This window comes from Trachymyrmex cornetzi, unplaced genomic scaffold, assembly GCF_001594075.2.
Source record: "Trachymyrmex cornetzi isolate Tcor2-1 unplaced genomic scaffold, Tcor1.1 scaffold156, whole genome shotgun sequence".
NCBI classification, from domain to species: domain Eukaryota; kingdom Metazoa; phylum Arthropoda; class Insecta; order Hymenoptera; family Formicidae; genus Trachymyrmex; species Trachymyrmex cornetzi.
In genome coordinates this window covers 4,757,176-4,780,453 of record NW_017296157.1, presented here as the reverse complement: position 1 = coordinate 4,780,453, position 23,278 = coordinate 4,757,176, and the positions used below count along the sequence as shown (strand labels likewise).

Genomic DNA, 23,278 nt, shown 5'->3' with positions numbered 1-23,278 from the left:
TTCCGGACTAAATAAACATAATTAAAACTACTCTAGTAATCGCGAATTAAATTGACAAGCAATTTAATAATTTGATGCTACCATCAAGCATCATATATTATAAAGATGTTAATATGTTAAAACTGTTAATAAATTTATTGCGAAAAATATTACCTCGGCTGGGACTTGAACCCGGATTTCTTGTATTCCTTCTTGTATTCCTTCTTATTGAAAGAATAAAAAGACAGAAAGAAAACGGTTTTCTTGAGATATATAAAAATTACGTTAGATACGAATCCGAAATTAATTATGTTAGACCATTAAAATAAATATGTAGGACGTTCAAGCTGGTAACTATAGAGTGTCAATGTTATTGTTACGCTTAAGCGTCCTGCATTATTATTTTAATGGTCTAACCACCTCTTCAAATTTGTATCTAAATCAATTTTTATGTACTTTAGTAAAACTGAACTTTTTATAAATTAAAAATTTATTTTTATATAAACATTAAACATTTATTTTTAATTAAACATTTTTAAAAACTATTGATACTCAAATAACTTTATTTTTAATTTATCCTCTTCGATCGAAAAAAATACATTTGACTTTTGGTACAGTTTGCATAATTAAAATCAGTATATATAAATATTTCTAGTGATAATTTTGACTCAATTTAGTATCGATTATTTCATCGTTCTTTCCTTCGTGATATAAAATCGTAAATACTCGTCGATCACATAGTTTCAATCATTCACGATTTGATTAGTTACGATGCTTCGAACTAAGGAAGGAGTTATAAGGCTCATAATGCTCAAAGGATTTGCGCGAGCCAATTGTGCTTGCCTAAAATAAGAACTCGGTCACTCCGGGATGAATTCGAGATGAAATCAGGAAGATGAGGCCGCGCGTGCGGAGGTGTAGTTAGGTCGGTGGATACATAGGTAGGACCATAAAGGAGGCGCAGGTAGGGCCTGGCATCAACTGCTGGGGTTTGTGGTAGTTGATATCGACCCAGGTCGGAGGGTCGTGTAGCAGTCAGGATCGCAAGGCGCACGCCTGGACGTGGACGGGAGCGAGGTGCGAGAAGGAAAGCGGCGTAGGGTAGTGAAATAGACAGAGAAAAATAGATAGAGAGACACGGAGGGTGGCGACGAGGGTGGAAGAGTGTCGATGTATATACGTACACACGGTCGTGGAGGTAGGTAGGTCGTACAGAAGAGGTAGTAGGAACCCGCGCCGGTAGTAGCAACCCGGCTAGCTAGTGCACTCCACATGCGGGTGCTAGGCGTTGCATCCCCGAGAGAGAAGGTTCGAGTTCGGTTCATCTTGGCGCGCATGTGTACGTGTACGTTGCGTGAGTGATGCGAGAATAGTGCTCGGTCCGAGTGTACGTGTGCCGCGTTATCTTCTGGGTAACAGCTGCGTCAGCGAGCTTGGGGGAATCGCGTTCTGTTCGGGTGCTCGGCCACCAGACTTGGAGTCGCGGGCCAAGACGAGCTACCCTCACCCCCATCTCCACTCTCGTCTCGCGGCGAGGCGGTGGAACGTGCGACGAGGGGGATATCATCTGGGATTTCACCCGGGTGTGAGTGTGTTTACGGAAGAGTGCGTCATCCCGGAAACCACGGAGGCTCCATGTGCATCCACGAGGAGGAGGAAGAGAAGGTAGCTGTGATCAGTCGATCGTTCCTGTAGAGGCGGACATGGTGATGCGGTAGAGTGTGACGAGAGAAGTAATGTGACGGTGCCGTGGGTGCGCGCTCAGCTGAAGACGACGTCGACGACGAGCGTTAAACCGGCGCCATGTCGCAGCAGGCCCCGACAAACGAGGATTCTTACCTGAGGTGTGGCAGGCCGTCGAACTTGCTGAAGACGAGCTTTAGCAGCGCCCGCCTCGAGAAGCTGTATCGCGCGTCGTCGTTGCAACAGCGTCGCGGCGGCCTCACGTGTTTCCTGATGTCGGCGATCCTGTACGGCCTCTATACAGTGTCGACGCCGGGGATGGAGCTGCCGGCGCGTTGCGTCAGCGCCGTGTTCCTCAGCCTCAACTTCTTCTTGCTGGTTTGGGCCGAGAGCGGCACCAAGGCGCGTAACTCGCTTTGGTCGGTGGTGCCGTGCGTGGTCGGAGAGCTATGGATCGTGCACTTGTCCGCTCAGCTGTTTCTCAAGTCCAACAAGGTCACGCCGATGGACAGCCTGGCATGGATGTTGCTGCTTCTCTACCTACTGTTCGCCACTCTACCGCTCAAGCTATTACGTTGTGCTAACCTAGCAGCAAGCAGCATTCTCTTGTACTTAATCACCATAATCGGTCTCTCCAGCAGGACGCTGCAGGATCTTACATCACAGCCTGTCGACGTTCTGGTAGGTAACAGCTAACAGCTAACGCGGTGTGTGTTTCGTCGTGGACCAATCAGATCTAAATCGATGACGGTCCTCGAGAGAGAGGGTTGGAATTCAAAGCTCGCGCCCACTCACGAGATGTTTGAAGAGTGAATTGAATAGCGAGGCCAATAGATCTCGAGCGCCGCGTTGACAGATTTCTTTAACTCGCGTGAAAACACTTGTTTTACATCTATGCGAAAGCTAGCCCTGCGAAAGCTCGCGTAATCCACCACGTGACCTCTTTCCATTTATAGCACCCCTTTATAAAGTTATTAAAAATAACTCGAATACTCATATACACTGCATTCTATATTTAATAAGTCAGTCCCTTCGATCGTGCCTAAAAACGGCGATAACGGCGATAACGAGCTTAGAACGCGAATATCGTGGCGTCTATATGGTTGTCCCCGGAGCAAAAAAAAACCGGGGGAAAAAAAAGAGAGAAAAGTCTCGAATCCTGTATAAAAAGTGCCTGTCTTGTCGAGATCGTTTCGAAGTGACGCGAGCACAATTGCGCGTGACATAAAAGAAAAATGAATAAATAAACGAATAAAAATTATGCTGGCGCGTGTTAATTGCAAGCAAAGGGGTGAGACGTTTTCCAAGTTTTTCCGATCCACGCGGTGGATGGAAACAACGATGTTGCCGACGCCGACTTCGACAAACTAATTCACTGTCAACCGTAGACCCGCGACGCATGCACCAACAATCGATCCAAGTTTAACAAAGCGTGTCTCCGCCGCTTTTATGAATACGCAGCACACATGGTTGCGAAGAAAAAAAAATTAGAAATTTTACTTTGCGGGCATTGTCTCTCGCAAAGAATAAAAAACTAGTAAATATCGATATTTAAACAATTCGATCGTAATAATGTCTCATTGAGAATTGTGTTAAATGAATTGAACGCGTATTAGTATAATACCGTGATAAAATGTCATTCTGTTAAAACATGTGGAGATATTGTGAAATGTGTAGGCTATACTGGCGACATATTTAGCAGCACTATTAATTGCACAAATTATACTATTTTTGATAGTAACTTTTGACCTTAAATACTAAGCATCGTTAACGTTAATTCACCGCGACACAAGTTACGCTACATTTAACGCATATCGATATGTCGCACCGGAGATCAAAGATACTGCAACTGACTTCTTCTCCATTAACTCTTGTTTTTGTAGCTGTCCAATACAATTCATGATAATTTAACTTGTTGGTTTGATGCAGTTTTCCTTTGTAATAATTGTTATACATATTAATTGTTGTTTGTAATTAGATGTTATATAATTGGAAATTTTGTTAATTACTATTATTACTGTTATCACAAATTATTATTATTATTGTTACAAAAGTATTTGTTATTATATATGAATGTAGTAATTATATTTTAATAATTATTACAATAAAGCTATACAAATTATTATAATAATTATTAATAAATTGTAATAAATAATTATTATATGAATAAAAGTTATTTTAAACAATCACATAAATAATTAGGAATTATTGTACACTTACAAAAACTGTGATCAACACATGGCAAATTATATATATATATATTTCAACCAGAATTTTAATTGATTTAATCCGAAATCTTCTAGATCTAACTAGAATTCTGGATCGTTCATTTTCCACCAGAATTTCAGTTAATTCAAACATTTTTTTCTGTGCAGAGAAAAAGTTAGTTGTTGAATTGAAACTGTTGGCTGTGTTGGTTCATTGAGAATACCTATTAAAATTCTCTGCGTCGTTAAAGAATTTTTCAACAATGATCTCTATTATAATTTACTAGATTCATTAATTGAACAGATAATATAATTTAACGCATTGAAAATTTAATTATTATTCACCTTTATAAAAACTTATACATACGGCTTACTATATTCATCACGTGGGCTTGTTTTATTGATCTAGATACACGAGATCGATAAGACAAGTCCACGATATGATATCATTGTTAAACCGATAATAGCCACTGTGTAGCGCCAGTACAGTTGGACTCGTACATACCTTTGTTTTGGAGCGTGTATTGAACGATAACCGAGTCGTAGTTTGTCACTTCCGTGTGTTGCGTATCATGCAGTTAATAATACTAACCAGCTTAATATTGAATCAATAATACTGACAATATCAATATTTTTAGTATTTTTACAATCTTACACGATCAGTATGATTGACAATATATTTCACTTTAGTTTTACGTATAATGTTTATTGTATTATGACATACTGTGACATGGATTCTAATAAAGCGATACTGATGCTCGGGAATAAAAATTTAGATATATACCGTTGATACTCTACGTCAATCTACGTAGTTTCAAATTTACGATGCGTTCGCTGAAGAAGATAACTCAGGAAGTTGAGAAAAACTCGTGGAGCGATTGCATCGTCACATTTTCCCTCTTTTATTCTCTCTTTCTCACACTCTCTCAATATTTTCTCTGCAATTCATTTCGTCGCAGAGAATAGCACAATTATTGGATTAAATGAAACGTGCTGGAGTTTCTCAGACTTGGGAAATGTTTTATTCCACTGACACCGCCATATGACACAACCATTTTTTAAATATTTTTTATTCACTTGTAACTTTTTGTTAAAAAAAGAAAAGAACGATAGTGTATTCTAAGCATAAAAGAATACTAAACGATTAATAGAAATCGACAAATACGCGTATAAATCGCGGAGAATTTTAATTGATAATTACATAGTATCGTCGAGCTATAACTCAGCTGATGTAGTAAACAGTACAGGTGCATCGGCCGAGGTGTACAAAACTTTCGGCAGCAAATATCGTGTGAAAGCGAAAGCTGGAAGTAGACACGCGGCACGTGGCACCTGTCGTTAGTAACACTCGAGTAGAGTTTGGTCAATGGTAGTTTAAAATAGAGAGCGACAAAGATATAGGCACGTAATGAGAGCGAAATAGAGTGAGAGAGAGAGAGAGAGAGAGAGAGAGAGAGAGAAAGAGAGAGGGACAAAGAGAGCGTGAGAATGGCGCTGCGCAACGATGCGAGAGGTTGCCTTTCGATACGCGACGCGCTCGATGCTTTTTCACTGGAAATGAACTGACTACCGTTCACTAATACGGTGAAGTATCACCCGGAAGAGTGACCTCGCGATTGAGATATCGACTGCGTTGGTTGCCAACGAGAAAAAAATGCCATACAAATATATTGGCTGTAAATATATTGGCCTTACAAAGATTTTCTATTCAATTGTGAAGATAAATGTAGTTGCTTATTTTGTTTATTTTTTTTTTATTTTAAATATTATGCTAAAGACAGAGTGATTCTAATCCTTGTATATCATTTACGCACTATCAACTGCAGGGACTCACACACATAGGCATTTTACTTATATGATTAACTAAAATATATTGCGTTTATATCTAATTTTATGTTAAATATTAATTTTATATTAATTATATATATATAAGTAATAATATATATAAGTAATATTTAATTTTATATATTAAATATTATACTAGAGATGGTGCTAACACTCTGAAAATATTACAAGTCAAACTCCAAAGCCTTATAACTCCATTGTCAATTACTGTTCACAATCTGTCATTTAGATTCAGGCATTTCCATGAAAATAAATCTTTTTTGTTTTTAATCTATCGACACAGGTAGCCGACGCGCAATTTGTAATTAAAGAGAGTCTATAATAAGTTCTCGCCAAGTGACGCGACTAAATCTCTACCACAGTGCTAGACACTTGTAAAGTTAGCTTCATAAAAAACGTCCTGTAGATCCTGACGATGACACTCTTCATCGGCGCCTCTATTTTGGGTGCCTGCGGCTATTACCTGGCGGAGTTCCAGCAGCGCCGTGCGTTTTTGGAGACCAGACAGAGCCTGGAGGTTCAGCTAATGATCGAAGAACAGAGCGCGGAGCAGGAACGACTGTTGCTGAGCGTTCTGCCGGAACACGTCGCGGTCAAGATGCGGCAGGACCTCGGCGCGTCTTTCGACACCCAATTCAAGAAGATCTATATGTCTAGGCACGAAAATGTGTCGATACTCTATGCTGACATAGTCGGCTTCACCGCGATCTCGTCGACCTACAGCGCTGGCGAGCTGGTCAAGATACTCAACGAGCTCTTCGCGCGATTCGACCAGCTCAGTGAACGGTACATATTTTTAAAGTTTTCACTTTAATTCTCCAGAACTGATGTAGATCTCTCGACCCCACTCAATTGTCAATACCCTTCTGGAATTGGCGGTGAGTCTATTTGACGTTGAACTCACTCACACGAAAAGAAAGATTTCGAAATTGTTTAAAATTTTGCTAGATAACAAATCGGAAAATAATTTTGTTGGAAATTAAAAAATAATAAGTAATGTTACAAAAAATTTTAATATTCTGATAGCAACCAGAGTTTAAGTTTCCAATACAATTATTTTGATAATCAAACAAAAATATTTTCAAATATACTATATACCTAACAAAATTTTAGATTTTCCGGTAAAATCTTTCCATGTAATTACATTTTCTACTCTATATTACATCTGCAAATTTGAATTATTGTTATTAAATAATTTTAATATTTATGTTTTTTTATATGAATTATTTTTATATAATGCCATTTTGATCCTTCGAAATTAATTAGTAAAATCAATTAGTCTCTTAATCAACTTGTATTAAATAGATTTCACTGATCCAGTGCCATGCAATAACCGTTAGATTTTAGCGTCAATTTTGGAAAATTAATAAATACATAACACATTGCTGTCTACTCAATGCAGCTTTTATATTAAGGCAGAGAAGAATGTTTAATACTAGTAAATTTAACAGCTACATTTTTTCATTACATTTGTGCGTTTTTATATTCGCTCTATCGATTTTACAAATGAAAAACAATACGCACAAAAGAACCACTGCAAGTTCTGGCAGATCGATATCGTAATTACTCAGATCTGACCGACTCAATTCGACTTATAATTAATACTGTAATTATTTGAAGAATTAAGTTAATTGGGATTATTGGTGAATTTGGAATAATCGAATATTTAAAAGAGATTAAATATCTGTCACTCTGTGATAGCGAGTTATTTTTGTCTTTATCCGTTATATGCATGTTAAGTGAGACCTCGCGTGTTATCGAATGCTAATCGTGAAACGGTACGGCAAAAGTGGTAGAATTCCGTAACTTGCGCGTTCCATTTCCGCCGGCGATAATGAAAATTGTATGATCGGTTCGACGACGAAATTGATTCCATCAGTGAGTTCCCTGTCGATTTTGTCTTCGACTACTTTGACTCCGTGAATCCTGCCGCAGGGGGAGGTCCTTCGAGGACACCAGCAATCAATATTCCCAGGGACCAGGGTTTTCTATCTCTGCCAAATGTACTTTGCAGCTTACGTGATCATTGTCTGTCGTCGCATAATATTTTATTTATAGTCAAGAATATATGTTATATATATCCTTCTTTACATACATACATACACACGCACAAATCAGTATAGGAATTTCCTTCCAATCGAATAGGACTAGGATGTAGTAATGAAAATTATGCAATATGTATAATATGAAATCTTATTCACAGATACGAGCAAATGCGCATCAAGATCTTAGGGGATTGTTATTACTGCATAAGCGGCGCACCTGTCGAAAGACCAGACCACGCGGTTCTCTGTGTCTATATGGGTCTGTCTATGGTGGAGGCGATTAAATATGTTCAGCAAACGACCAACAGCCCCGTCGACATGAGGGTGGGCATTCACACGGGTGCGGTACTCGCCGGGGTCCTCGGACAGAGGCAATGGCAGTTCGACGTCTACAGCAAGGATGTCGAGCTGGCGAACAAGATGGAAAGCAGTGGTAGGGCGGGGTAAGAAAAGCTTCTTACATATAAAACCATTTAATTTAGGAATGCAATTATATAGATGCGTCTATTACATTTGGGAATTAACTGCAATTGGATTAAAAGAGTCTTCAGTTAATGCTAAGTGTATTCCGTTTTATCTTAACTTTTCAGTTACTCTAATATGATGAGAAATATTATTTTATCCGATATTAACGCAATTGAGCGAAAGGATAATACAATATTCTACACGGAAAGAACGATTTTGCTGAGGTACTTAAAAATTTAGTTAGGCCCAGTTTCACAACTTACGGTTAACTCTTAACCGAAGTTCAACTTCTAGAATTGGAAAGAGATAATGAATAAGTTGAATTTCGGTTAAGAGTTAACCGTGAATTGTGAAACTGGATCTTAGATACAGATCTAAAAATAATTTTGTTGAACTAATATATATAAAGATGATAAAGGTATAAAGATAACTATACAAATTTTATGTACAATTAACGTACACACCGAAAAAAATACTAAATTTTAATAAATATTTGTTTGAATAGTTCTAAGTAAATATTTATTAGATGTAAATATATATTTATTTGATGGAAAAACCGTTAATTTGATTCAACTATCATTTTTTTATTAAGTATTTACTGTAAATAAAAAAAAAATTTACTGTAAATAAATTTTTACTCAGTACTGTTCAAAGAAATATATATTAAAAGTAAATATTTAGTAAATTTTTTTCAATACATATCGTTGAGTTTTACTTTACAGTTATTGCAACTAAAAGAATTAATTCAATTATGTATAATAGTTATCACCTTTACAGTTATTACTATATTTTTTTTGAGTGTATCAAGATGATTATATAAAATTAGTTATTAGAATATATCAAAATAATTATGTAGGATGTTCAAGTACAATGAGCGATGCTGCAAAAAGTTTTGACATTTTAATGATTAGCTTGAACGTCCTAATTAATTATTTTGATGATTTAACAAAATTATTTTCAAATCTGCGACTAGCTAAATATTTAAATACTTTAGTAAAAAAAAAAAAACTCTTTCCGTGTCTCTCTCAACTTATTCGTTGAGAAAAGTCTGTACGCGGAGTGCATAAATAAACAAATGCTTTAAGGAGGGTACACATCTCGAATTCGACGCTGAGTTTCCTAAATGGGGAATTCGAGGTCGAGCCGGCGCACGGCGAGGATCGGGAAGAGGCACTCCAAAAAGCTGGCCTCGTCACTTACTTCATCGTAAGAGCCTTGAAGCCATTTAAGCCAGCGGTGACGAAAAGCCTCGCGTCACTGGCGGACGCGGAAAACTCGCAAAGAATAATAGAGAATGTGCAAGACAAAGTGGACAATATTCGAGAGGATTCCGAGGAATTTCAGCAACGTTTAAGGAAGAAACTTGACAGCAGAGGTAAAAATGAAAAAGTCAGACATTTTAAGTTGAAGTTGGGAAACGTTAAACTCGGCGAAATTAAATCCGAGGAGATTGGAAATGGATCGTAGATTTATTTCGACTCGGTAAGCGGCTTAAAAATCCGCGCATGCGTTCGCAAAGTGTTACTCTTATCGGGTGTTGCGAATTATCGACTCTCAAGCGAGAGCATGTCCCTATGTTGATTAACATTCAATTACATAACAAATTTCATTAAAATCACGAAAATAATCTTTCCTTTAGGAGTACATCTAAAAATTTTTAATACGTTTCCCATTTATTATATTTTAACTAATTGGATAACACACACACTCTAATAAACCATTTTATATTTTTGACCTAATTATTTGCTCATGAATTGACCTTTCTATTACCATTATTTTAAGTTACAGTTTTAAATACATTCGAGATCTATCGACGGAGACCGACAATTTGTTTTACATTTGCGAAACAATTTCGCGTTCCAAGAATCTTTAAAAAAAAATTCATTAAAATCAGAATTTTTTAATCTTGCAAACGAATAAAATAAAGAACTTTAGCAAGAATCCATCCGGAACATAAATCGACAAAATTTAATTCTTTAAATGTTAAATTGATCTGGTAGAATGTTTCTTATAGTATTTTTTTTACCGATTTTAAATGCCTGTCTGTCAAATTTATAAGAAGGGCAGAATTTTTGAATAACATGTATAAAATTTTATAAATTTTGATATTTTCCGACATTTACTGGTTGATAAAATTTCACTTTTTTAATATTAAGTTTTATGTTAAATTCTTACGTTAAATCGATTTAATAAGTTTTATAGTATTTTTTTTTGCGCTGATTTCGTTCGCCAAATTTACGAGGAGAATAATTTCTTTATCTCTTCTTCTTAGAAATAAATAAATGATTTATAAGGAATAGTTTTTGAATTTAACATGATTTTTTACTTGTTATAAAAGACTTGAAACATTTATTTTATTCATTTTAATTCAAAAAAAGATTTCATACACGCGAGCTGTTAGAAAAATGCATAAATTTTTAAAAAGAGATATAAAAAATTGAAGTCCATAAGATAAATTCTAATCTCATTTTCGAAATCAGCATCAGAAAATACATAAGAATCAGTCAAAAAATATCCAAATTAACAAAATAAGATCAGTGTAATAATAATCCAATGTCAATCGATGGACATCCGGCTTATTAACGACTCAACCTTAATGTGACGTCAGCGTACGAACACTCGTAGGTGGTGGAACTGACCTGAAAGGTCACGCCTCTTGGTTGACACTACGGTTCAAAGATCCGAACGTGGAAACGGCGTTTCACAGCGTCGAGGAGGCCTTCTCGCCCCTGTCGCTTCTTGGTGGGCCTCTGGTCACGATGTGCGCAGCCCCGGTCTGGAAGATGCAGCCCTGGGGACCGTTCACGTGGGGTGGCGCCGGGGTGGTAACTCTTTTCGGCATCGTGCTGGCCGGAGCTACCTGCCTGGGCAGCGCGGTTAGGGCGGCGTGGCTCAGGAGTACCCTCGCTCTCCTGATGATATTCTCCCTTATAATCTTTCTGCTGTTAGATATGGTACGAATTTCAACAACTGTTTTCGATCAATACTTGTTGCTGCAGCTAGGCCGCTCGCACAGCTGAATTTTCTCTTTCTATCTTAATTCGCTTATCTTAGAAATCCCAGATTAATTTTTTTACAGAAATTCTGAACTCATTTTTCAGCAAAAATTTAGTAAACTGCACTTGTTATATAATTTTCAATATTAAAACAGACCTACTCTGGTGAAAATAAAGATCGGAGACGAATCGAATGTAAGGGAAGAGTGACATAGAAACGTAAACAAAATTTCTACACGAAAAGAAAGTGATAATTATTTTTGTCGAAGTATTACAGTATATTTAGCAAAATTGTTCTTTCCGTAAGAAATTTAAAACAGTAAAGCTTAAGAGAAGCGTTTATTTCTTAAAACGCTTCTTCTATTTTCCCTATTCTAATTTTGCTCTTCAATTTTTATTTTCACTAGAATTAGGATATTATCGTTCATACTTTTAATACGTCAAAGCGTTTAAATTTTTGGTACAAATTTTTGATTAAAATATTCAATTTTTGATAAAAACTTATAGCGAATTTTTGGTTGGATACACTATATAGTGTATATTAAAGATTAAAACCTTATTTATGTACATTGAGTTAATCTGTGTAAAAGTAAAATGTACAATTTGTACGACGGTTTTAATGTGTTGTGCACCACTGAATGCATCCAATCGAATTTGCTATTAGTTTCTCTAAAACAGGCAAATAATATTAGCTGTACATAATTTTTATATTAATTTTACGCAGGCTAACTGCGCGATCATCGACGACATCCAGCCACCGAAAAACACCACTCTAAAGTTGTCCCCGCGATGTCCATACCCTTCTTATTACTCATACGTCGGCGTCCTTGCGCTGGTCGCTATCTCGATGCCAACATATCTCTGTTACCTGACCAAGGCGTGCCTGATGTACTTCCTTGCCGGCGCGCAGTCCTGCATCAATGTCCTGTTCCTCGCATCGAGCCTCGACAGAGAAGAAATGGCGTGTTACCATATACATCGGGACACCATATACTTTCCACTAAAATATTCGTTAGCGGCCACTTTGTTCACTATCGCGACCGCGTTAGTCATCGTGGCGAGATACGTAAGTACAAAAGGTTTTACTTAGAAAGATTTTAAATTGTTATGAATATCGTCGAGACTTATTCCACTTTATTATAGCGATTCGTTATTGTTAAAAATGTTGACATTGACAATGGTCGATTGTCGCAAGGTTTAACGGGAAAATACTCCGACCGCATTACGTGCCGATCGATCTACGGTGTGTTGCAGCACGCGAGAATGGAACGACTAGTGAAAATGATTCCTTCCTTCAAGGTCGACATGTCGATAAAAGAACAATCAATTCTCATGGGTCTATAAAACCGCGCCGACGATTGCTTCAACGATCTATTCTGTGTCACGTTAAATCAGATATTAAGTGTGATATCATAAATTCACACTATTATTTGTACAAATTGACACGTTATATTTTTATTAATTACGTACTTTATTTTCAATATGCCGAATTAAATTATTTTGGTTTCGTTACTGAAATCATACTCCATTTCATAAGAAAATGAGTCGAACACGCTATTGTAATTTGCCCGAAATAATCTGGCAATCGATATTTGGCCGTAAAATAGAAACATAATCTATTTACGGATAGCCATGATGACGGCTTCAATCGAGAAATTGAACCTCGAGTAATTCGCGATTTTCGAGTGGACTTTTTACGGTACGTTGAATGACACTTTATCTGCCTAGCATCCTCTGTCTGCTATCAAAGCGCCGAATGAGAGAAAAGCGAAAGCAATTTCACGGAATTTTCGTCCTAACGAAACATTTCCTGTCCAATGTCGTCACAGAAATATAATTCGCGCGCGAGTTTAGAACGCGAGAAAATTCCGTAGACGAATTTGATTGTAGATTACATAATTTTGCTATACGAAAAGAACTTTTTGCTGATACATCTACAAATTTAGTATCTAAAAATAATTTTGTTGAACTATTAAAATAATTATGCAGGACATTCAAATTGATTATTAGAATTTCAGAACTTTTTGCAACATTGCTCATGTTTGAGTTTCTCTTTATAAATATCTTTATGGTCTAACAAAATTATTTTTATATTTGTATGTATCTAAATTTTTTAACAAAATCATTCTTTCCGTCCTTTGAGAAATGTTGCGCTACTCTGGAATTCTAAATATTACAGTTAAAACATCATTGGTTTTTGTACCTAGCAGAAAATTGTCTGTCGTATGTAAAATTTGTAGCAGCAATATTCGAACAATATGTGGAACAAAATATAGGTCTCGTAATCCAATCACAGAACTGAATCACAGCTATTTTTATTCTATTATTTGACTGAACGTCACAGAGAGATTTTCATGCTAAATTTGACAAATGATTCAGATGTATGAAGAGCAGAATTCCAAAATGCATTTTGTCCAAAATTTCATTTTTTTAGTTAGAGATAACGTAGTGTTCAGTGTTGAAAGATTCATATTATAATATAAGCTACTCTGAGATGTTCAAAAAGCATTTTTTTATTGTTAATTTATATGCTGAAAAAACATAGACATTTTGAAGTGCATTATATTTTTTAACTAGAGACAAACAAAATGTATTTGTTTAACATTTTTAGCAATTATTTAGCAATTTTATTAATATTTTATATCCTTCTGATTGGTATATTGTTATTTTCTGTAAAGTGAGTAATTTTCTTGTGCGGAGTTTCTTTTTTTTTTTTCGTTTTCTAAAAATTACAAATTTTGGACAAAACGCATTTTGAAAATCTGCTTCTCATATATTCTTTCTCTGTTGTCTATTGATTACAAATTATGCGATGTTCCAGTATGTGCTAATTGTTTATCCATTTTAGTTAATTTTCATATGTATTTTCATATCTGGATATAATTTTCATATGTATATTACATATATATATATATATGTATATATATAATTGTAAGATTATTTCTTGAGTGCGTGTATAGCTATGTATATGAATAGAACTGTTTCGTTAAAGTATCCAAAATTTTATCTTCAATGAAATTATTTTTAGATATGTATCTATACCTAAACTTTTTAATAGTTTGGCAAAAACGTCCCTTTTCTATAAATACGGTTTTGCTGAAGTATCTAAAAATTTTGTTAGATACAGAAAATAATTTTGTTGAATTATTAAAGTAATTATATAAAACATTTAAGCGTTGATATGACAACGCTACAAAAAATTTTAATATTCTAGTAATCAATTCGAGCGTTCTAATTGTTTTGATGGTCCAAACGAAATTATTTTTAGATCTATTCAGATTTTCGGATGTTTTAGTAAAATTCTTCTTTCCGTATATACGTATAGCTATTTCGTAATATTAATTAAAATGTAAATTAATTAAATTAATGTGTTAATGTAAAAATTAATGTAAAAATGTAGACTAATTAGAAGTTTAATTGCGATCAAAAGTTCAGTTTTTCACTCGCTTTATTCAGCGGTGCGAAAAATTTTAAATGGCAAACTTGTTAACGAAGATATGAATGTTATGTGTAGGCCGAGAAGGCGCGAAGGATGCTGTATCTGCGAGGACGAGAGGTAATCGCCCAAAGGGAACGGGCAGCGGACATGAAACGAAGAAACGGAGCACTAATATACAACATCTTGCCACCTCACGTAGCCGCGTATTTCTTATCGCATGCAAGGCATCACGACGATCTTTACAGCCAGAGCTACGCCGAGGTGGGCGTGCTATTTGCCAGTATGCCAAACTTCGCGGACTTCTACAGCGAGGAGAGCATCAACAATCAAGGCCTCGAGTGTCTCAGGTTCCTGAATGAGGTCATCTCTGACTTTGACGCCGTAAGTTTCTCGTTACTCATCTTATTTCCGTGAAGCTTCCCCATTATACTCGCTAAACAAACTACCCGCAGCATGACGATAAATTGGCAGCAGATTTGCTTAGATTACAATAGATCCGATATCATCTCTGTCATTTGTATTAAACTCGTATTTTGTTAGCACAGTCTGCACCGATATAATCCGATGGCAAATTGCCGACGGAAACTGAATAGAATCTGTCATTTTGTAAACATATAAATGGAATACGACATTTAATCTTTCAGAGCTGACGTTAAAACCTGTAATATTTATGTAGCAAATTTGATTGGATGCACTCATTACAAACTAGTGTACATTAAAGTCATTGTACATAAATTGCAGATATAAAAATACGTGTTTAGTATAAAAACACTGAGAAAAAAACACTTAAAAATTTATTTGTGAGAAATATATTTCACTGAAATAAATCTTTATTTAAATATGGCGAAATAAAATTGTATTCCTAGCAAATAAGCCATCTATCTTTTTTACAATTAATGAGATATATTTAACAGAAATGTGTACTTTGTCATCACAATTAAATTTTTTCATAACTAATAAATATCGAAAAAAACAATATCGAAGAAATTTGATATTTTCCTCTAGGTGTATAAAAATAGATTAAATTGTGAAATCTTCAATACATTTTTTTAGTATGCCGTTAAGTGAAATCTGTATTTTATAATTTGAAATATTTGCATTTTATTTTTATTACTGATTAAACTAGTGCCAGTAAACGAGAAATTATTGAAAAATATTGAAAGTTATTTATTGAAGCGATGTCGAATCAAGTTTTTGGATTTTATAATCCTTTTCCTATCTGTAATCCGGCTTGAATCAATAATTACGGATTGACTATTTGCTTTCTATATTTCACTCAATGTGCATTATAGAAATGAAACATGCGACCAATTCGGTTGAATTATACATATCAATTATTTACTTTTGATATCACACAAATTGCATAATATACAACGTAATAAATATACGACTAATTCGTTCCAACTGCAATATTGTGGATCCACGGCGACAGGATGATTTCTAGACATAATCTTGGCCACGACAGTGCAGGTTATATCCGGAAGTCACCGTAGATCCGTAATGTTGTACACTCTGTAGTATACAGTATTAGGGTCATTTGGGAAGCAATTATTTATATATGTGATCACCTCGATGCGTACTTTCCAACATTACATCATTTTTTCTAGGATAACGAACGACTAGCATATTTTCATTTCTGAATCTATATGAATCCACTAGAGTCACACAACATTATTGTATTTATCTAGACGTATAGAAATGAATGCAATATGTTCAGTATCTACAAAGCTCGATATCTTTTTTGCGAATAACACGGATTTGAAAACTTGATTTATACACGGATTTATCCAATCCAATCCGTTTTCATTTGCTGGGTGTACAACAGCTTTAATATACATTAGTGCGCACTAGCGCGTCTAACCGAATTCGCTACCCTACTGAAAAAAATCACGTCACAAAATTACATAATGAAATCATGTAATTAAAATAGGTAAATTACGTAACGGATTATTCCAAATCAGTATGTGATTTTTTTCAGTATATCGGCAGATTCTACTTAGTTTTTTTTAACAAACAGTCTGTCCTTATATTCTGTTAGTAGATTCTGTTATATTTCTGCTGGCATTTTATTGAGAAATTTATAGTAGACACTTTCAAAATCTGCTCTCGACAGATTTGGCTGTAGTAGTTTATATCTTCTATATTTTTTTCGTTATATTTTTGTATAACTCATTTTATTCTGCCTGATTAGATCCTCGATCAGAAGAAATTCCATAGTATTATCAAGATCAAGACGATAGGATCGACCTACATGGCAGCTTCGGGAATATCCGAGGTGCAATCGGTGCAATCGGAGGATGCTCCTCGATGGAGCCACCTCGTCACTCTTGTGGAGTTCGCTCTGGAGCTTAAGAAAGCCCTGTCAAGCATCAACGAGCAGAGTTTTAATCACTTCGTTTTGAAAATGGGCATTAATCATGGACCGGTGACTGCTGGCGTCATCGGGGCGCGGAAACCTCACTACGATATTTGGGGCAACACCGTCAATGTCGCGTCGAGGATGGAGAGCACGGGGAAAGTCGGCTGCTTTCAGGTATCGATGAAAGATGTATTAACAACGGCTTCTAAATATTTTAGTGCATTTCTCTCACTGAGAGAAAAATGTACTAAATTTTAATTAATATTTATTTAAAAAGTGCTAATTGAACATTTATTAAATATAAACATATATATGTATTTATTTCATTTATTTAGTACAAGAACCATTAATTTGATTTAACTGTTATTATTTTTTATTTAGCAAATATTTGTTTTTCGCAAATAAATGATATATTAGTACTATTTGAGAGAGAGAGAGAGAGAGAGAGAGAGAGAGAGAGAGAGAGAGAGAGAACAATTAAAATTTATTAATTTTTCTCAGTGAGATACATAATATCTCCTTACATAGTTGTCTCCTTTATAGTTGTGACCACTATATATTTTTTTATTAAATTTAGATAATCGTATTAAGTACAAATAAATTTAGATAAAAAACTTAAGTTAAAAATATAATTTGCAGGTCACCGACGAGACACGAAAGATACTGGAGCCGTTCGGTTTCGGCTTTGAGCAACGAGGTCTCGTTTTCGTTAAGGGCAAGGGTCAGCTCTTAACGCATTATCTTGTCTCCAAAGATGGCGTCTTTCTCGATCTTGACAGCGATCTCCCTGTTGAACCTACCCACCCGATAATCTATCAGTAATATACTTCGAAGGCTCTAACTCGAACGAGAAACAATCTTTCACCGGGGATATAAATCCAGTTGTTCGAAAAGAACACATTACGATTTTTCTCGGTAGGTATCGGGCTGGACGTTCAGAGGGAACTGGACGTCCAACTTGATAGCTTCCGGGAGCTGATGAATCACGAATCGTAAATTAGATGACGTCTTTGTACACCGAACGGATTTTTTTCTCAAGGACGTTCGGCAAACTAAATGTGTATTGTCGTAGAGAACTCTCTAAATGTTAGGATCCTCGTGTCTCAAAAGAGAGAGATGGCACGCGGAAGGAAGGACGAGGAGGAATTGGAGAGGGGCGGAATCGTTCGCGACTGTCCTCAAGTGTCATCACACGTCGCCATATCATCATCTATCATCCGTCATTGATTATCGCGATGGGAGAAGTTTGCACACAGCTGCCGCCGACTATTCATTGTCACACGTTCGCAAGCGCATACGCACGCACGCACGCACGTACGCACGTATGCACCTATGCACACACGGGGGCGTGCGCACGTGTTTTACGAACGGTGAGGGTGCGTTGAACTCGTACAGGGTATATTTGAAATAAAAAAAAAACAAGTAATAGATTTAGAAAACACGCAGGTTTGAAAACGCAAGTGAAATGATATTTTGATGTCGCTGTGTAAATAGCAATAGATCCGTATAGGGAGGAGAACACAGATGTAATATCGTTAACAGAGGTGTAATATAGTAATACACATGGAATGCCGCGGCCATTTCGAGAGAAATCTGAATAACTACTAACGTAGTGGTAATTCACTTCGTGTGTGGTAAGTATTAATAGCGAATTTGGTCATTTGCATTACATAGATTCGTACATACTAAAAGCTGCTGTACACAAATATCTTGTATTTATGGTATGCAAGAAACATTTTGTAATTATATTAAAACCGGTTCGTCAAGTCCTTGTCAAGGTGTCGTGTTAAATTTTTGACATACATCAAGTGTTAACATAATGTGATTACATACGTTATTTGAATATTTTGTGTTAAAGTATTCGACATTTCTTGGTGTCAAAATGACACAATTTATGAGTAAATAAATAAATAATAAAAATATATTTTAAATTCTAAGATAAATGAATAAAATACGTATTAATTTAAGATTTCAAATGTTAACTTTATGGAAAAAATACATTTCCATGATTTGCTTACAAATTACAATCGGTGTTACATTTTTTGTGTTACATAAATTTTTTTATGTAATGTTTGTATTACTGTCTAACATATTTATCTTATGTTAAATTAACACAAATTTTCTGACATAAAATTAGTAAAATTAAATATAAAAACATAAATATTTTAAATTATTAATTATCCAATAATAATATTGACATATGTTGTTATTTAACAGAATATATATTATTTCATTATCAAACTTGATTATATTATATTATTCAATTTACATAAAGCAGCTTTTAATGTTTACTAATATAATGTAGTACAAGCGATCGAATTCTTCATTATATTCTAGAGCTAAACTTCTTTCTCTAAGATGTGCATTGATCAGACGCGAAAGCTGCGAGAAACAATTACTGAATCCTGTCGTGAATTCGGTATCCCATTGGTAACAGAACTTGGTATGAGCAATAATAAAGAATTATCACTCATAGCTTGAGATAGTTCAATTTCCGTGTCTGATCTACACACAACTCGAAATGAAACTTTCGAGCTACGATTTCGTCGCCAACATGCGAGGAGATAAAGAGAATCTTCAGAAAGCGGACGAGAAAGATCGAGGGGGTAACCACTTAATGTAATCGTGGGACAGAGTCCTCGAAATCATTATAAAATTCATATGAAATCTCTATGTATAATCCGATAATTACATATGCAATCATGAGAGATCATTATATAATATTAAATAAAATCGTATATTTTATCAAATGACTTTACATGCAGTGAAAAAAATTATTTGTAATTAGACAAAATCATATAAAATCAAATGAAATCACGTAATCAGTGGGGCAATATTTTAATTAGTGGTTACCCCCTCGAGAAAGATATTGGCAGAGGCACGAAGTTCTGTTCTCGCGTCACCATTTCCGGTTATCAGTGACGTTTCATACATGGCATATAATTTTATTATCGTTTATTCCATTGCAAATCAACGATCTAAGCGCGGGCGACGTCTTTTTAGGAGTATTAGAGAACTGTATTCTCTCCCGGATACGCACGTCATCTGTAGAGAGCACACGAGATACACGTACATCGGAGACAGTATATATATCTATTATATTATGTCTATATAACGGCGGTACTTGACAAAACGAAAATATAAAAGCACTAGGGAACTATAAATGTGCGCGGTATAAAAATGCAAGAAAAAAAAAAACGAACATTGTCGATACGGTAGCAATTTATTTTTCTACAGTCGCCGAGAATTTATCACAGACCAAGATGACTCGGATATCGTGCGTAACGCACACACGAGGAAATTTTCTACTGACTCTTTCGTTACGTACGACGGCATAAATTTCAGCACAAAAGAGAAAACGTCTCCCCTCGCGCGTAAGAGTAATTTGTACTCCATTCGCTCTTCGATGAGATTCACGTGACAATTCGAGTAAGCTACAACGTAATTCGCGGCCGCGTTGAATGTAACGAGAGAGTTGCGGGAGAAAGAGCATCGAGAGAGAATGAGAGAGTGGGTATGAAAGCGATGTGAGATTGAATGGGAGTGCGAAAACAAGTAGGTATCGGCCTAAACACAAGTGAAGTTAAGCAAAAAAAAAATGGTTCTCCCCATTTGGAGAGAGAAGAGAGAGGAGCGATGTACTTCCAGAATCGTTCCACGAATCGCGTACTTCCATTTCCGGCCGACTTCTCGCCCGCACAATCATGCATATTACGCGACAAACACCCCCCCAACAGCGCAGAATTTGTTGCAACGTAATATTGCTGCAAGTTCTGTGTTGTTGGAGACGCGACATAAACGTGTACACGCGGAGACGCATCGATTGACACGTTATTGTACACACGCGTACGTAGATCGAAGAGATATCTTGTAAGATAGCAATAAATGGACTCTTTCGCGTAAATATGCTATATTTCCATGGGTTGATAGGCAGGGAATGTGGATGGATCGACGTGTGACGTAAATCTATAAAGAGTTGATTAATTAAGAGGAATTAATAGAAATTTACTTTGTAACTTTTTAATTATTAATCCTTGAGATTGGAGAACTTTATGAAAATATCTTTTATTTTCCTTCATTTCTTTGTTAGAAGGAATGCTGTTGTTTCATGAAAAATGAAAGATAATTCAAAAGCTTTTAATTTCTGATATCAAAAATTTCAGAAGAGATTCTACCTTGCAGATTGAATTTCTATTAATTTCTTTTGATCTGTTTATTTTTTTTGCGGATGATGTAGGACTCGCAAACACATTCCGCGTGTAATCATGTAATAGTCATGTAAGGAATATATCACTGTTGATATGTTAGCACTTTAAATGTGACGGAGTAAGTTCGGAACAAACGAGAAGAAAAACTTGTAAAACTTTCGACTTTCTAGCGCGGCACGCGCAGCTGCACGCGAAAATCCGAGGGTGACATGTAAAACTACGCGAGAAACCCCACTCCTGCGTCAGCGAGATAATAAATGGCGTCTTTGCCTACGAGAAAAAAAAATGGTATTATCTTCTTTTTCCAAACAGATGTTCACGTCATCTTCAAGATTTATTCATCAAGAAAGATCCGAAAGATCATTATTTATTTTTCATTTTTATTATTCGCGTACGGAATCTAAGAACTCTTGGTTGATGGTTTCTTAAAACTTATGCCTGTTTCGAGATGCCTGGACATTTATCTTAATGTTGAAAAGGACAAAACGTGACTAACGAGATCTTGATAATGAAACTACAAAGACAGCGTACAAAAATAAGATGAGCTTTAAATTTATGTTAATTATATTCTATTGTATATTCATATTTTTTATGTCTATTATTCTGTTAACATGTAGTCTTTTTCATAGTTTTTTGCAATAAATTAAAATTAAATTAAATTAAATATCAAAGGATTGCTTATTGTTTAATGAGCGTTCGCTTCGCAATTTATTACGAAATCAAAAAATAAATAAAAAAATTTTAAAGGCAAATAACAGTCAACGCAATGAAGTTGGTGCGCAATTAGATAAAATTTTGTTTCATATAAATTCATATAAAAAATTAAATTAATTATGTGATTTATAATTTTTCTATTTTTTTAATGTCAATTTCTACAGTACAAAATTTTATTTAATCGTGTACCAACTTTAGCGCATTGACTCTTATTTGCCCTTAGTATCTTTAATTATTATTGTTCCCACATTAAGATCTATCTTATTATTATTTATTTCAAGAAATAAAGTAACAATCGCAAATTTTTTTTCTATTGTTATATATAAAATATGTGAACAAGTCTGAAATTTTTTTGGCATCTTAGAGCAGAACTTTGTCATCTTTCAATTCAACTCTTTCGCAATTGGTTCGAAATCAAATCTATCTATTAAATGTCTCTAGGATTAAATCAATTAAAAACGACAGGAGTAGCAAGTGTTACTATTAAAAACAACGTTAATTATCTTTATAAATAAATTTTGAATTAGAACTTTGTGAGCTTTATGCAAGAGAGTAATATGAAATTAATAAAAGAACATGATTTGATTGCCTACGGTCTTGAAGCTTAAAAACGAATTCCTGTAATTTCCGTTTGCTTGTAATTATAAAATTGTTAATGTTACGCCAAGTTTAAAAAAAATTGAATTGCAAGAACAAAGGTAAAATTAAAGTGCTAGCCGTCAGCTGGTAATTTTGTAGCTCTTTTATTTTCTCCTCTTTCATTTTGCTGGAAGAAAGAAAAGTAATTTACCGCGAAATGGGACGATCGAAAGGAAGTAGTTACAACGTTTACAAGCAGTATATATTTAGCGTAGACGGCTAGAATCAGGAAACGTTTTGGTACGATCATGAATACATATTGGCACGATTAAATTCAACGCGCAACAATTTTATATCGAATCGACCCATTCTCGCGGTTCATATATCGGCCGATGCTGCGACAAGAGATGGGAGAGGATCTCTGAACAGAACAGTAAGTTACATAAGTAAGGAAACATACCGCCATTCAAAAATCTGCGAATGTCATTCTACGTAAAACTCAATGCGAACGTTTGTTTCACATTCAATCTGCACACTTTACATTTTTGATTTAATCCTCTCAATCATTCCTTAATTACGGTATTTATCTAGACACACAAAGAAGATAAACTTCATGAAATTGAAATATTCCAATTTTTCACATTTAATTTTATTATCGTTGCACGAAGTCGATGATATCGTTACAATGGAAAAAAAAACAGTATAATTTAGGTCAGCTTTTTTTCCAGCTGCCCTTTTCACATTCTCGCTTCTCTTTTT

General features: G+C 35.4%; 1 protein-coding gene across 1 annotated transcript; it reads left to right on the top strand.

The window, feature by feature from the left end:
- The first annotated feature begins 1,764 nt into the window (after positions 1-1,764).
- Positions 1,765-18,785, top strand: Ac3 (adenylate cyclase 3). Its single transcript, XM_018503435.1, has 9 exons — positions 1,765-2,343; positions 6,121-6,500; positions 7,918-8,202; positions 9,310-9,599; positions 10,850-11,178; positions 11,945-12,286; positions 14,735-15,040; positions 16,851-17,192; positions 17,658-18,785. The coding sequence occupies exons 1-9, from the start codon at positions 1,783-1,785 to the stop codon at positions 17,838-17,840; spliced, it is 3,018 nt and encodes a 1,005-aa protein (XP_018358937.1). The 5' UTR covers positions 1,765-1,782; the 3' UTR covers positions 17,841-18,785.
- Positions 18,786-23,278: the final 4,493 nt, after the last annotated feature.

Coding starts and splice junctions, on each gene's coding strand:
- Ac3 (XM_018503435.1), top strand. CDS start 1,783: ATGTCGCAGCAGGCCCCGACAAACGAGGATTCTTACCTGAGGTGTGGC. Junction 9,600..10,849: donor GAAGAAACTTGACAGCAGAG/GTAAAAATGAAA, acceptor GAACACTCGTAG/GTGGTGGAACTGACCTGAAA. Junction 11,179..11,944: donor TCTTTCTGCTGTTAGATATG/GTACGAATTTCA, acceptor AATTTTACGCAG/GCTAACTGCGCGATCATCGA.